Consider the following 16,109-nt stretch of genomic DNA (forward strand, 5'->3'; position numbering starts at 1 on the left):
ATGACAGCAATACTGTTGATGACAGCAATACTATTGATGACAGCAATACTGTTGATGACAGCAATACTGTTGATGACAGCAATACTGTTGATGACAGCAATACTGTTGATGACAGCAATACTATTGATGACAGCAATACTATCGATGACAGCAATACTATCGATGACAGCAATACTATTGATGACAGCAATACTATTGATGACAGCAATACTGTTGATGACAGCAATACTGTTGATGACAGCAATACTGTTGATGACAGCAATACTATCGATGACAGCAATACTGTTGATGACAGCAATACTGTTGATGACAGCAATACTGTTGATGACAGCAATACTATCGATGACAGCAATACTGTTGATGACAGCAATACTGTTGATGACAGCAATACTATTGATACGATAGTACTATCGACTTTATCTACTATATCGACTATACTACTACCGTTATCCTGAAGTTTTCGAGGTCTACCATCGATAGTTCTGCAACACTGATCGAGATTCCGTCACAAAGCTATATGAGTGGGGTCTATATATGATAACTCGGTGATAATGAATACGTAAATATGTGAATAAACAAAATAATAGACTAAGAGCAATAATCCTTTTTTTTTTAATTTTTTGCTTGTTTTATGTTAAAGGTCTAATTTTTTCTATGCAAGTTAGCTTATAAGTGTGGTATGCAATTTTATTTAATATAATAACACACTACACCTAGCCTCTGTCGGCCTCGGGTTCATCAATCAAACACATCGAAATTTACATTATATTTTATTATCTTTGTCTTTAATAAAGTAATTACAGATAGGCACTAAAAAAATAACCATGCTTATGAAAGATCATAATACAATAACATATTTCTTACACAACGAACACCGCATGTTGAGACAAGCCTTAAGGAGCCACAGGACCGATGTTAATGAGACCAATTTGAGTATTGTCATAAACGGCACTTAAAAATAACTCTTATTACAATTAATGCAAATGTTATTTTCCTATGAAGCGATTATGATGTTGGTTCGTTTCGATGTGACCAATAACTCCACGTCGACACAGCCAATAGATCCTATATTAATATTATAAAATGCTTTTAAAACTAACACTTATATAGCTGTTATCATAAACGACATTACTTAAAAACTTTACTTAGAGGATGTTTAGTATAACAACGATATCTCTTTCTATCATCATTCACTTGACATTTGAAAGAAAAAGACAGCATTTGTTTAACTGATCACCTCCTAAATAACGTTTGTACGTAAAGCCGAAAACCTTTACACGTGTTTTATCTAAGAAATGCTTTGCCACGTTCCTTTGAACTTATGTTTCAAATAATTTCAACAAATTATATTTTAATTGTATAATAAACTTTCCGAATACCACCATTGTTTCAAATTGTAATAATAAAAAAGAAACGTTTTAAAAAAAGAAAAATTATAATTCTGTTGAAAACGTGACGTCATCGATCGGTTTGCCATCGAAGTTATTGGAATTATATTAGATAAGGCGTTTAGACGATTCTCAACCTTCAACATGAAAAAAAAGCTCTAACAAAACGTACATGTCGCCATGTCCGAAGGCACGTAATATCCATAAAGAAAAAATGATTTAATAATGCTGTCTCATCCCTTATTACATCTATCAGCTAATGTTATGCGAAATGTTAAATGGATATGAAGCTGTCTTGTTTTAATTTCAATTCACGAAACAAATTACTGCTTTTAATTTTAAGGGTAGTTTAGTAAAAAATATATATACAACGCTAGTGTCGCAATTAATGACAACTGAATTGTCAAAAATTAACGCGTGACAAATGACGTCACAGGGAACCAGCGCCAGTAACGAAATTTATATAGATAACAAATAATTAAAGAACTGGCTAGTTAAACACTTTTATTAACTAAATAAATAGATGTATGAATTATTCACTAAGTCCAAAACAAATATTTTTTTACCTCTTAAATTAAAAAAAAAAATCATTCAGTTGTGTACGTTCCTAGAAAGCGCCAAATAATAATAGAGTGCGTTCATAGCTCTGACTCGTACTACGATGTGATAAATTGCATCTCCACATTATAATTATTATAGATTTAACCTTTTAATAGTTCCGACACTAAATATCAATAATTACACAAAGCTATCTACATGAGCCGCTCTTAACTGCTTCCGAGTTGAGTGTTGCCAGTCAAAAATAAATATATTTTTAACAAGCGATATCAAGACACATTATAATCCTGTGTATAATATATATAAGTTGTTTTTAATGGCAGGTTTTTTATATTTAACTGTTTATTTTTGATCTGGCAACTATAGTTCTGTTTTTATAGATTAGACCTTGTCTGGGAATGATTCATTTTCTTGCATTTTGTATTCCTTTTTATTTCTCTCTTCCACTCCAAAATTATCAGGACTTTCTGAAAAAGGAAAATACACTTTAAAGTGACATTTATCACTCCTAAGTTTTTTTTATAGTATAGGAAGACGGACGGAGATTGGCATTGTAAGAAATGTTAACCATCGCTTACATCACCAATGTGCCACCAACCTTGAGAACTAAGATATTATGTCCCTTGTACCTGTAATTACACTGGCTCACTCACCCTTCAAATCGGAACACAACAATACCAAGTACTGCTGTTTAGCGGTAGAATATCTGATGAGTGGGTGGTACCTACCCAGACGAGCTTGCACAAAGCTCTACCACCAGTAATAAGTATTTGAAATTAAACTTCTCAGGCGTAACTATATTTCTAATGGTCGTAATAAGTGTTCGCGAGGTATGTGGTCGCACCGGTCTACTGGCAGCACTGCTTGCGCACGGAGTCGGCGCCGGAGGGCCGCACGTCGGCCGGCTCGGCGTCGGGCCGGATCACGTCGCCCTCGGGCGGGTCGCGCATCTGCTTCTGGGACACGATCCTGTAGATCTCTGCGGGGAACGATCAGGTCGATATAAGAGTCATCATATTCGTAATTGACAAAATATCATTTAAGGTCTTTAAATTAAATATTAATTTAAAGTACTATAGTCGTATCGATTGTTGCGAGACAAAAAAAATATTAACATCATCACATATGACATTTTAATACCATCACCCACAACATAATTAAGTATCACCTACATTTATCGTCGTATAATGTAAGTGTAATTAAAAAACGATTAAAAAAGAATTTCCAAACGAAAACTATTTATTATATTAATATGATTAAGTCATGTATTGTGCATATGTACAGCCGAGATGGCCTAGTGGTTAGAACGCGTAAATCTTAACCAATGATCGTGGGTTCAAACCCAGGCAAGCACCATTTTCATGTACTTAATTTGTGTTTAAAATTCATCTCGTGCTTGACGATAAAGAAAAACATCTTAAGGAAACCTGCATGTGACTTATTTCATTGAAATTCTGCCACATGTGTATTCTACCAATCCGCATTGGAGCAGCGTGGTGGAATAAGCTCCAAACCTTCTCCTCAAAACGGAGAGGAGGTCTTAGCCCAGCAGTGGGACATTAACAGGCTGTTACTGTACTGTCATGTATTACCAAAAAAATTTTTTTTTAATTGTTTCAACTGTAAACATAGGATAGTACCATAGCGTTTTATCTTTTTTTTTATAGAATAGCAAGGCGGACGAGCATATGGGCCGCCTGATGGTAAGTGGTCACCAACGCCCATACACATTGGCATTGTAAGAAATGTTAACCATCGCTTACATCACCAATGCGCCACCAACTGTGGGAACTAAGATGTTATGTCCCTTGTGCCTGTAATTACACTGGCTCGCTCACCCTTCAAACCGCAACACAACAATACCAAGTACTGCTGTTTTGCGGTAGAATATCTGATGAGTGGGTGGTACCTACTCAGACGAGCTTGCACAAAGCTCTACCACCAGTAAAAGCTTCTCTGTAGTGAAAGTCAAAAAATTAAACACATATATATACAATAACATAATAGATACTTACTAGATATTAAGTTTGTGAAATAACAATAAAATCAATATTTACGATTTATATATGTCAATAATAATAGCAGGTTAGAACAAAGGAATAGAAAGTTGAAATTAATTACCATTAAATGATAATTGATATTCAGTAAATGATCTAAAAACCGTGGGATGTAATATTATTGACGAGACAACTGCATGAACACCTTGTACCGTAATTGCAAGTGTCAACGACCTTTCCAACAGCTGTTTATGGTCCTTTATTTTGATTTATTACATTGTTTGAACAATTCGAACATAATAAATACAAATAAGTTTATAATCTCTGAAAGAGTTTCTCTTGTAAGATATTTCTCAACAAAATTAGACGAGACTAAACTTGGCATTTCATTTTAACCTCACACATGAGAATGAGACGGCAATATTTAGAATCATGTAAAATTAATTTTACATAAAAAAATAGAGTATTGAGTTTATAGGCATTAAGTTAATTAAGGTGTAACATTTTTTAACATTTTGAATTCGTTAAATCAATGTTTAGCCTACATTACACACAGTACAGTACTACACTAAGGCTAAGGCCTCTTCTCTCTTTTTGAGGAGAAGGTTTGAAGCTTATTTCCACCACGCTGCTCCAATGCGGGTTGGTGGAATACACATGTGGCAGAATTTCGATGAAATTAGACATGCAGATTTTCTTACGATGTTTTCCTTTACCGAAAAGCACGAGATGAATTATAAACAGAAATTAAGCACATGAAAATTCAGTGGTGCTTGCCCGGGTTTGATCCCACTATCATCGGTTAAGATTCACGCGTTCTTACCACTGGGCCATCTCGACTTCGACTTGACATTATACACACGACTGTGCAATCAATTCTCACTTTTAAAACTTTAAGAACTATAAACGTAATGGATGAAAGGCATATACATACATGTACACGGAATAATACTCAACTCAAATACACAAAATCGTCTATTACATAATATCATATTTTTTTTTATTTCAAGGCTTCTTCCACTTGTCTTTGCATACAATAAAACAATTTTTTTCCTTGATGGATAACATTGTTGCTTTAAAAAATAACTATTAGTCTATTTAAGATATTTAGTATTTGTTTTTTTTTTCGTCATGCTCACAGATAATAAAATATTTTTAGAATTACCCGTTAATATATTCTGGAATGCCGGTTCCACATTAGTCGAGTCGAGAGCGGATGTTTCAATAAAACTAAGCCCGTTCCGTTCCGCGAATGCCTTTGCCTCTTCTGTTGGGATAGATCTGTAAAGATTAATTCGTGTATAAAATGTCAATCATAGAATACAAGTGTTTTTTTTTTACAATTAATAGGCCAGCGTTTGACCGTTGTCTTGCCTGATGTTAAGCATCGACACGGTCTAAGATGTAACTCGCTTAGGAAACCTGTTTACTCTGGATTTGAAGACACCAACATTGTACAAACAGACAAAGCATTCCGTAGTTTCGCAGTGCGAATGATGAATGTAGATTTAAAGCGTTTCGTACGTAAGCGGGGAATTTCCACTGTGTACGTATGGCGCTTTGGTCGCGTTTGCCTGGCCGTTCGATACTAAAAGGGGGCGGGAGGAATCAGTTCATGTAATTCCTGAGCACATTCTCCGAAAGTGTTATTTATGTCCAAGTTTACATGTAATACGACAATATTTTTTTCATATTAACATTATCAGAATGATGAGGTCCTAAGACAAGATTTGATTTAGCGCCCGCATTTTTAATGTACGAATTAGAATCTATTGTTTAGAATTCGGCACAGATCGTGTTAAGTGCAAATTTATTTTATTTGTGTTTGCATGTCGTTTTAATTGTGTGTGCCTGTACCCCAGCGGCCTACAGACTATATCGCTGTACAGCTGTAAGCCAGGCCTGTCCCTAACTACGACGCAGCCTTAAGAGATCCCAGTACCGGCTAACAATTTTGAATACCCTTATTACTATTTAGTACTATTATTGTGTGTGTGTGTGTGTGTGTGTGTGTGTGTGCGTGCGTGCATGCGTGCAGTGTGCGTGCGTGCATGTGTGTGTGCGTGTGTGTGTGTGTGTGTGTATGTGTGTGTGTATGTGTGTGTGTATGTGTGCAAGGTACTTAGCAACTCACCTAAGGTGCCTAAGATCGCTCTTGTTACCGACGAGCATGATTAATATGTTCTGATCGGCGTGGTCGCGCAGTTCACGCAGCCACCGCTCAACGTTCTCGTAGGAGAGATGTTTCGCGATGTCGTAGACGAGCAGCGCACCGACCGCGCCGCGGTAGTACGCGGACGTGATCGCGCGATACCTCTCCTGACCAGCGGTATCCCATATTTGAGCTTTTATGGTTTTACCGTCAACCTGCAAATGTATAACGTATGGTTTATATACAAAATAACATAACATATATCTCGTGGATTCGATTCATTCTAGAACAGTCGATGACCTTGATCACTATGTATCATCAAACTAACATTAAACTACAAAATATATGACATTATTTTTTCAGTTTGTAGAACAATAGGGGGCTTAGTGGGGGGTTATAATGATATCAGTTAAATTAACATAAATTGTCAATAATTGAAGATTTATAGTAGCGGCAAGTTAGCGAGATAAGATCTGACATGTGTTTCGACGACGATAAAAAAAAATGTACCGATCTTAATTCAAATGCGTTGTGGCGCTACACAAGCAAGTCGACGACCGAACGACGTATAATATACTTAGATAGCATGTTATGTTTAATGCGAGGACGTGTGTGGGTGTTCAATCAAATACTTCAATATGAAACAAGACTGTCACACGTGTATATCGTATCCGTATGGGTAGGCGCGACTTTATTTAATTGCGTTTTTGGAAGATTAAAAAACTGACACTAGAATTATAAAAGATCGTCAGTTTTCTTACTTTCGCTGACTTCGTATGCAATAGGATGGATACATCATATCATCAACATCAATGTCTATGAGCGGTGGTGACCGTTTACCATCGAGTGGCCCACTTGCCCATCCGCCTTCATTTATAATTTAAAAAAAAAAAACACAAAGATGTGACGTAACACACACTAACAGGTGAAGTTAGATGAAAGCTTTTAAAGTGCGCGTAACAGATATGTATAAAGATTTGGTGGAATGAAATAAAATTATGAATAGACTGTTAATAATCATATATTGTGAAATATATGATTATTAACAGTCTATTATATATAATGCCAATGAACCTAGCGTGAAAGAATTTATTCGTTTTAATCAGGTCAATTGAAACGCGAACGAAAAGTACGTAGCAATGCTACACGCATTTAAACAAAATTATACTTTTTTTTAAATATTTCGCATGTCTCTGGTATTGTGTTATTATGCCATGAGAAAAATAAATTAAAAAAAAAAAACCAAGCACATCTAAAAACAATTGTGTACAGTCAATCAATAACCTTATCATTACTTTCATTTCTCATGAGGAAACTATACGATTACGATTTACGATAACTCTATAGTGTTGAAGCTGATAAGGAGTGAGTCAAGTCAACGACACTAATAAGATCAAAATTAATAACAAAACGAAACTTTTACAAGTTCCTTATACGGCATTATTATCCGTAATCCGTAACAGCCTGTGAATGTCCCACTGCTGGGCTAAAGGCCTCCTCTCCTCTTTTTTTGAGGAGAAGGTTTGGAGCTTATTCCACCACGCTGCTCCAATGCGGGTTGGTAGAATTCACATGTGGCACAATTTCAGTGAAATTAGACACATGCAGGTTTCCTCACGATGTTTTCCTTCACCGTAAAGCACGAGATGAATTATAATCACAAATTAAGCACATGAAAATTCAGTGGTGCTTGCCCGGGTTTGAACCCACGATCATCGGTTAAGATTCACGCGTTCTTACCACAGGGCCATCTCGGCTTTATTATATTACTAAGATATTAAGACCATAGACCTCGAGGTTCTGGATTGAAACCCCAGGTCTAGCCCACAAGAAGTTACCAGTTTTACTATTGAAATTCTCAGTAGCAGCTCGGAATCTGGAAGTTGTGAGTACAATTCTATGCCTCGGAAAGCACGTTAAGGTGTTGGTCGTGTGCCTGAACTCTTTCCGGTCGTGTCCGATTGCCTCCCATTAGATTTTGAGAGTCAGGGATTAGAGTGCATCTATGTTTGTGCAAACACTTGTGCACTATAACATGTCCCGCGCAGTTGGCTTATCTCTGTTGAGATTGAGAAATTGGTCTGGAGGGCATCACTATCGTCATCATCATCATACGGTATAAATAGCTTACGAATACTTACAATACTGGGATAAAAAATTCGAATACATAATTATATAGTAGATCTTTATAGGGCAAATATGAATTACAAAATGTGTTACCTAAAGCTTTTTATTTACCGATATATATCAAACATCAAAACATAGTATTGTTGTATTCCGGTTTGAAAGGTGAGCCAGTTTGAAGTGCGAACTACAGGCTCAAGGAAGGTAACATCTTAATTCTCAAGGTTGGTGCCGCATTGGAGATATAGGGGATGATTTATACCTAACACCACAAAATAACACTTAACACCAGGCATTTGCCCATCCGCCAAAAAAAAAAAATATATACAGAAATAATAATAATTTCCAAACTATGATACGATATCATTTTTTTTTACAAATACCCAAACCCAATTGTGACTAAGCTCTCAAATATTGTAAATAAAAATTTGAATACTTCACTTCAAGTGAATGATAAAAATTGGTCAGGCAGTTCAACGCCTAAATTTATTGACTTTAGACATTTGAATTTAAATAATTGTTATATTATGAGTGTGAAGAGGTCATATGAATTATTTTAGGGTCATTGACACATCCGTTAACGCTCGATAGGATGGAACTTTTATTTTAGTCGAATGGACGGTCGGTATACTAATATATTGTAGTCACTATAATTGGTTATAGAAAGCTTTGTATGCTTCCGGTATGTTCTCATCGCCTCGATATAACAGTTAACTTACTGTGTTTATAAGACTCATTAAAAATTAAGTGGGCGACGATATTTAAAAAAAATTGTGACATATTTATTGATTGAGCAAAATAGGTAGCTGTCATCTATATTTAACATTATAGATAATTAATATTTTTAAAGTTAGAATATAGATCAGAGACACAGAAGAATAATTCTTTTTTATACAAAAAAAATAAACGATTATCATTACTCGCTGACCTCAGAACCAATTCCGAGTGAGGTTATTTCAATCGACGATCATTTGTATGTATTATTCAATGATCTCGGAAACTATTTTTAGACAAAAACAGCTAATATTTTTTTTTTCGTGGAAAAGCAAAAAGTTAACAAAATACATACAGCCTATTCCAATCACAAGAGGAGTAGAGAGATAAGCAGATTTGACATTGAATTGACGTGGTATCTTATTCAAGACGCTATTTTTTTGCGAATACAAAGTTGTTATCGGAACTTTTGAAAGAAAAAGTTATTAAGTGATGTAGTGTAGTCTTATAAATACATTTATATATATATATATTTACGTTATTAATAATATATTAATCAAGAATAAGAAAGAAGGTTTGTTTATATCTACTCCTTCAATTGAAATAGACTCTATTCGAGTGCTTTAACGAGCACTTCTAATTCGATATTTCATAGAATTAAATTTAAAGCAGAGAGAGAAGACCCGACAACAAACTCAGTCGTTAACTTTATACAAATAAAATTACATCAACCCTATAAAATACCATTAAATTTATACATCCTGCAGGGCTCATGTACATTATTTTAATCAGTACATCGTTATATATTTTTGTTTCTTTTTTTTTTTAAATAAAATTGTCAATTGACAAAGTTAAATAAATATGCTCCACGAATTGTCAAGTGAAAATAATGTTATAAAGATTTTGATATTAGAATAAATATTTATCTAGTAGTTATATATAATAGTTATACAAAAAAAAGTCGAGATGGCCCAGTGGTAAGAACGCGTGTATCTTAACCGATGATCGTGGGTTCAAACCCGGGCAAGCACCACTGAATTTTCATGTGCTTAATTTGTGGTTATAATTCATCTCGTGCTTGACGGTGAAGCAAAACATCGTGAGGAAACCTGCATATGTCTAATTTCACTGAAATTCTGTCACATGTGCATTTCACTAACCGGCATTGGAACAGCGTGGTGGAATAAGCTCCAAACGTTCTCCTCAAAAAGGAAGAGGAGGTCTTAGCCCAGCAGTGGGACATTCACAGGTTGTTACAAGACTACTAATTATAGTCAGTGTAAAATATTTCAGTCAGGGTCTACTGCAATCAAGATAACGAAACTATTGATCGCGCACACCACTCTTGCATGTGTAATGGTTAAGCTATAATCAAAACTTTATGAAAACTAAGCTGATGTTCTTTTAACGGACTTCAAAAGCATTGAAATTATCAATATTGCACAGATTCAAGTATTAATTTTTTACCTAAACACTATTTTATATTAATCCATATGAATCAGATTACTAGTTTGATAAGAAGGAAGGGAGGTTGGTGATAGCAAGGATCGGATACATGGCTCAGGCCCTTCTGTTTATAATATTTATATAACAATTTAACTCAGTCATATTCAAGTTATGTCTTTTAACTTGAAGATTTAAGATCCGTTTCGATCCAATGAAAAATAACAGACCTCTAATACAGGAATATATCGAAGTGATATTTTTTTAAGTTTCACAATTTTAAGTTACTTCAATTTTGATTTGGTATATATATACGTTGTGTTAAGATTCCGAGAAACGTTAGGTGTGTCATTAAAGTTACCAAATGTACCTAATAAAATAACACAAGAAACCGAACTGGTAGAAAAGTTTTTTTTTTTATAGAATAGGAAGGCGGATTAGCATATGGGCCACCTGATGGTAAGTGGACATTGGCATTGTAAGAAACGTTAACTATCGCTTACATTGCCAATGCGACACCAACCTTGGGAACTAAGATGTCATGTACCTTGTGCCTGTAATTACACTGGCTCACTCACCCTTCAAACCGGAACACAACAATACCAAGTACTGCTGTTTTCCGGTAGAATATCTGGTGAGTGGGTGGTAACCAGACGAGCTTGCACAAAGCTTTACCACCAGTAAAAATGTAAAGGATAAAAGGGGTTTAAAAATAATAAAAGATAAAATAAGTTATAAATTTTCATGCAACAATTGGTTTAACCCTTTTGGAATGGATCAAAACATAAATAAAAGTTGTCACCTTGCCAAATGTAATTATTGCGTTCAAAATACCGAACGCGTTATGGCTTTATATTTCGTGTTTCAAATTTTCTCCGAACAGAATATTTAAAAAACCGTATTATTCAAGTGACTACCGGACACCTGGTAATGTCGATGAATGACGTCACGAATATTTTTGTAGAAACATCATTAACATAAGCAATCGATGATGAAACATGCAAATATTCGATATAAACCCGTCGGTTGGTTGCTAAAACACAATATGTTAGCAATCTCTTGAGATATGAATCATAACACTGATTCATGATATGCGATATCTATGCCAAGCTAAACCGCTAAAGATAGAAATAGATACGTATTTTCAAAGTATATCACACGGTAAGATTAACTAAATTTTGAACAGATAACATCATACGAAAAAATTCAATCACGTTTGACATATATCAACTTGGGAGCCGAAATGGCCCAGTGGTAAGAACGCGTGAATCTTAACCGATGACCGTGGGTTCAAACCCGGGCAAGCACCACTGAATTTTCATGCGGTTAATTTGTGATTATAATTCATCTCGTGCTTTACGGTGAAGGAAGACATCGTGAGGAAACCTGCATGTATCTAATTTCACTGAAATTCTGGCACATGTTTATTCCACCAACCCCCGCATTGGAGCAGCGTGGTGGAATAAGCTTCAAACCTTCTCCTCAAAATGAGGAGAGGAGTCCTTTAGCCCAGCAGTGGGACATTCACAGGCTGTTACGGTATATATCAACTAAAACACAGAACTTTTGCGTCTTATTTCTCATCGCTCCGATAGTAGTTTTATTTTAATTAAAAATATATGTATTCGTGATAATTTTTGCAAATATTTAAATTGATATGAAAATTAAGCTACTACATAATATCTTATCATTATTTATTTAATTATAAAAATCTCTTGATGACATTGTTAGATAGAATTATGCAGGGTCGACATACGGTACATACGGTATTCCAATAATGTGTAATAATTGAATTCTATTTGTGATCATCAAACGAATCAGACTAAGAACAGAATGTCTCGTCAAACTAACAATCTTTACTAATATGAAAGCGAAAGTGAATTTGTTTGTTTGTTATAGTTACACATCTTAACATCTCGACCGAGCATCGTGAAATTCTGAATAGATTACCTAAACCTCCCCCTCCCCTTCCCTCACAAGGCGAAGCCGCGGACGAAAACTAGTGTAGGATATACCTTAGTTTGATATTAGACAAAGTAATATTGTTTCAAGGCGTCAACGTCGTCAGCGTAAACAATCGCTGGTATAGGTTGCTATCGGGTTATTTGTTCAGTTGTAAAATATATAGATTATCATATGTTTTATTAATATTTGTAAGAAAATATTAACAAAACATCCATTACATTTGAAAATGTAATCTACACAATAACATGCACATAAATATGTACATATATTAATTGTTAACACAAGAAATGTTACAAAATGTTTATGTTAAAAAAAGTATACAATTTATATTATCAATCTGCGAAATATATATAAAACTCATTAAGTAAGAAGAACAAGTGAGAGACAAGATCGAATTTATGTCAGGCTCAGAAGCTTGTTGTGTTAAATACTTCGTAGACATATTAATATAACATGTCGGATAAAGTATATAGGAATAATAAAATATACAACACTATGCAGCACTGTACACTATTTATGTAATTGTTTTTTTATCAAAAGCAACTAAACTCCATAAAATTAATTTGATTCCGATTAATTTGTCTTGTTAAAAATTTAATAAATTAATTACTATTTGTTATAATATCACATCATTTGTATTATAATGGACATATTAGTAATATAATGTAACATGTTATTGTCCCACTGCTCGGCTAAGGCCTCCTCTCTCATTTAAAGAGTAGGTTTGGAGCTTCTTCCACCAAGCTGCTATAATACGGGTTGGTGGATACACATATGACAGAATTTCAGTGTAACCAATACAGGTTTCCTCACAATGTTTTCCTTCACCACCGAACATGACATGAATTATAAACACAAATTAAGCACATGAAAATCATTTAGGATTCACGACTTCTAACCACTGGTGGTAGGGCTTTGTGCAAGCTCGTCTGGGTAGGTACCACCCACTCATCAGATATTCTACCGCAAAACAGCAATACTTGATATTGTTGTGTTCCGGTTTGAAGGGTGAGTGAGCCAGTGTAATTACAGGCACAAGGGACATAAAATCTTAGTTCCCAAGGTTGGTGGCACATTGGATATGTAAGCGATGGTTGACATTTCTTACAATGCCAATGTCTAAGAGCATTGGTGACCACTTACCATCAGGTGGCCCATATGCTTTCCGCCTTCCTATTCTATAAAAAAAAAAAAAAAATCTCATATACATTAATTAAAGAATGAAATAATTCATTCACAATACGAAAACATCTTACTATGGTTAGAACAATCAAATACTATATTTGGAGTTAGTCCAAATGTATCAAAAACTTTTTATGAGGCCATAACTGGCACTTACCACATAAACAGTGTATTATTTGACACAAAAATAGCTTATGAAGATATTTAAGGGACTATTAGATATTGGGCTAGACAAAGATTAACCAAATATATTATGATTCCAAATTCTTTAACATTGAGATATTGTGTATGTCCAAAAATTTTGTTTTTATGTGTTGATTTGTTTAGATAATATGCATAAGAGTAAGTTATAAACAAGTGAAGCCAGTCACAGAATATGACCTTAGACCACCCGTATTGTTAGTTATATAAAAATATTTTATTTAACCGTTTTTTTTTTAAAGTATAGGTTAGCGGACAAGCATGTGGACCACCTGATGCTAAGTGGTCACCTATGCCCATAGACATTGGCATTGTAAGAAACGTTAACCATTGCTTACATAGTCAATGGGCCACCAACCTTGGGAACTAAGATGTTATGTCCTTTGTGCTTGCAATTACACTGGCTCACTCACTTTTCAAACCGGAACACAACAACAACAAGTAATGCTGTTTTGCAGTAGAATATCTGATGAGTGGGTGGTACCTACCCAGATGGGCTTGCACAAAACCAGTAAAAAGGTTTATTAAAGTATTACAATGTCAATAAAGAATGTGATACATAAATATTGCATATACATTCTCAATATATTGTATTTTTGAAATATTATTGTTATTATTTTCAAAATTGGCATAGATCAAAGTTGTTTCTTTGAAATTATTAAAAAAGGGACTAATTTTATATACCTACCTATGAAATAAATCAATGCTGTTTCAGAATTTATTATATTATATATGTATATGACTATAATTTTAAGAAAATAAATATTTGAACACATGAGTTAATCTTCTACTAATGAAATATTTATGTATGACTCACTGCTACAACACCTTATTTATTGTACAAGAACTAACAATGAATATGTTTTAAAACTAGTATTATGTATCCAATTGTACATAAAAAATATATGGTTATTTTAATATTATGTCAACTCCGAATGGAGTTACAGAGTATATGTTCAAATCGACAAACATATAAATATAAATGATTCATAAATAAAGCTTTATGATAATAGTATAGATGAATTTAAAGGAAAATAAGTACAATAATATGATAAATAAAAGCAATTATTACTCGTTATTAAGTTAAATATGAATTACATAAATGTGTATTCTAAGTAATCATTAATTTTAAACAAATCCACACATTCTATAGGTATTTAGATGTGTTATATCAATAATTGATAATATATTATCAAACCTTTTATATAAAATAATATGTATTAGGTTACAGATAAAATAATAAATCCTAGCAGATCATTTGAAACTTGAACAATATGATCTGAAAAATAATATTATTTACAAGGTTACACAATTCAATTTTTTTTAAAGGATATATCATACATGTAAATACTTTGAATCTGTTAAACAAAAGCATATCTAAACTTTTTTTATACACATTTAACTGACCTTAATTAAAAAAAAAATTACCTCTATACTTCTTGTTGCAAATTCCACTCCTATTGTCGATTTTGACTCTAAGTTGAATTCATTTCTAGTGAAACGCGAAAGAAGACTGCTTTTACCCACTCCCGAGTCCCCAATCAAAACGACTGGAACAAAAGAATGGTGTCATGGTAAATAGTGCAGCGAATAGAGACAAGGGGAGTATATAAGCAGTGCTAGTTAATCAGAATGACGAACAATTTAATTATTTCATCAACTAAATCGACGAAGATACAAAGATGACTCATACCTAGAGAAATTTATGTAAAATCGATTAACTACCAGTCCAATCAGCTGATGGAAAAACAAAGCAAAAACGATATATTGCATTACAATATCAAGCAGAGGGTTTAAAACATTGTAATTAATACAACTGCTTGCATATTCTCATTTAATATATGATAAAAATCTAATATACAGTGTAATATCTACGTCATTTAAGATGAAACAATGGTTTGTATTATATACGTAACATCAAAAAGTTCATTGACGTATACGACAACAATATGTTACATATATTAAGAGTACATTATATAAATATTCATAGAAATTTACCTTTGAACAAATAATCGTATTCGTCCTCTCTTGTACCCATTTTGATTATCTAGTTGTCCGTTCGACGTCAAAATCGGTCAACTAATAACGTCAAGATATGCGTAACGTAAACAAAATAGTTTTACACAAAAATATCACAGGCTTTTTAAACACTACACAGCTCACAAAATATCACTTTGAATAACGGATTAATTAAAAAAAGACGGGTTAAAAACTAATTTAAATCCTAAATTGTCACTGGGACAAAATGGCGGATTGTTTAACGCCCCTATGTTGCGTTCAGAAATGTTTTTATGTTATCTTTGCTTCTATTTTTACGCAGATGATGACGTTTCCAATTCATACTTGTACATACGTGACATTCCGATTTCAGAACTTTCAAAAAGC

At 33.9% G+C, this 16,109-nt stretch overlaps 1 protein-coding gene across 1 annotated transcript; it reads right to left on the minus strand.

The window, feature by feature from the left end:
* Positions 1-754: 754 nt before the first annotated feature.
* LOC126773074 (ras-related protein Rab-11A) lies at positions 755-16,018 on the minus strand. Its single transcript, XM_050493719.1, has 6 exons — positions 15,723-16,018; positions 15,153-15,274; positions 6,078-6,310; positions 5,109-5,224; positions 2,791-2,925; positions 755-2,413 (listed from the first exon to the last, which is right to left on the minus strand). Exons 1-5 carry the CDS (start codon positions 15,760-15,762, stop codon positions 2,795-2,797), a joined length of 642 nt encoding a protein of 213 aa, XP_050349676.1. The 5' UTR covers positions 15,763-16,018; the 3' UTR covers positions 755-2,413; positions 2,791-2,794.
* Between the last annotated feature and the right edge of the window lie 91 nt (positions 16,019-16,109).

This window comes from Nymphalis io, chromosome 13 (genome assembly GCF_905147045.1).
Source record: "Nymphalis io chromosome 13, ilAglIoxx1.1, whole genome shotgun sequence".
Taxonomy (NCBI): domain Eukaryota; kingdom Metazoa; phylum Arthropoda; class Insecta; order Lepidoptera; family Nymphalidae; genus Nymphalis; species Nymphalis io.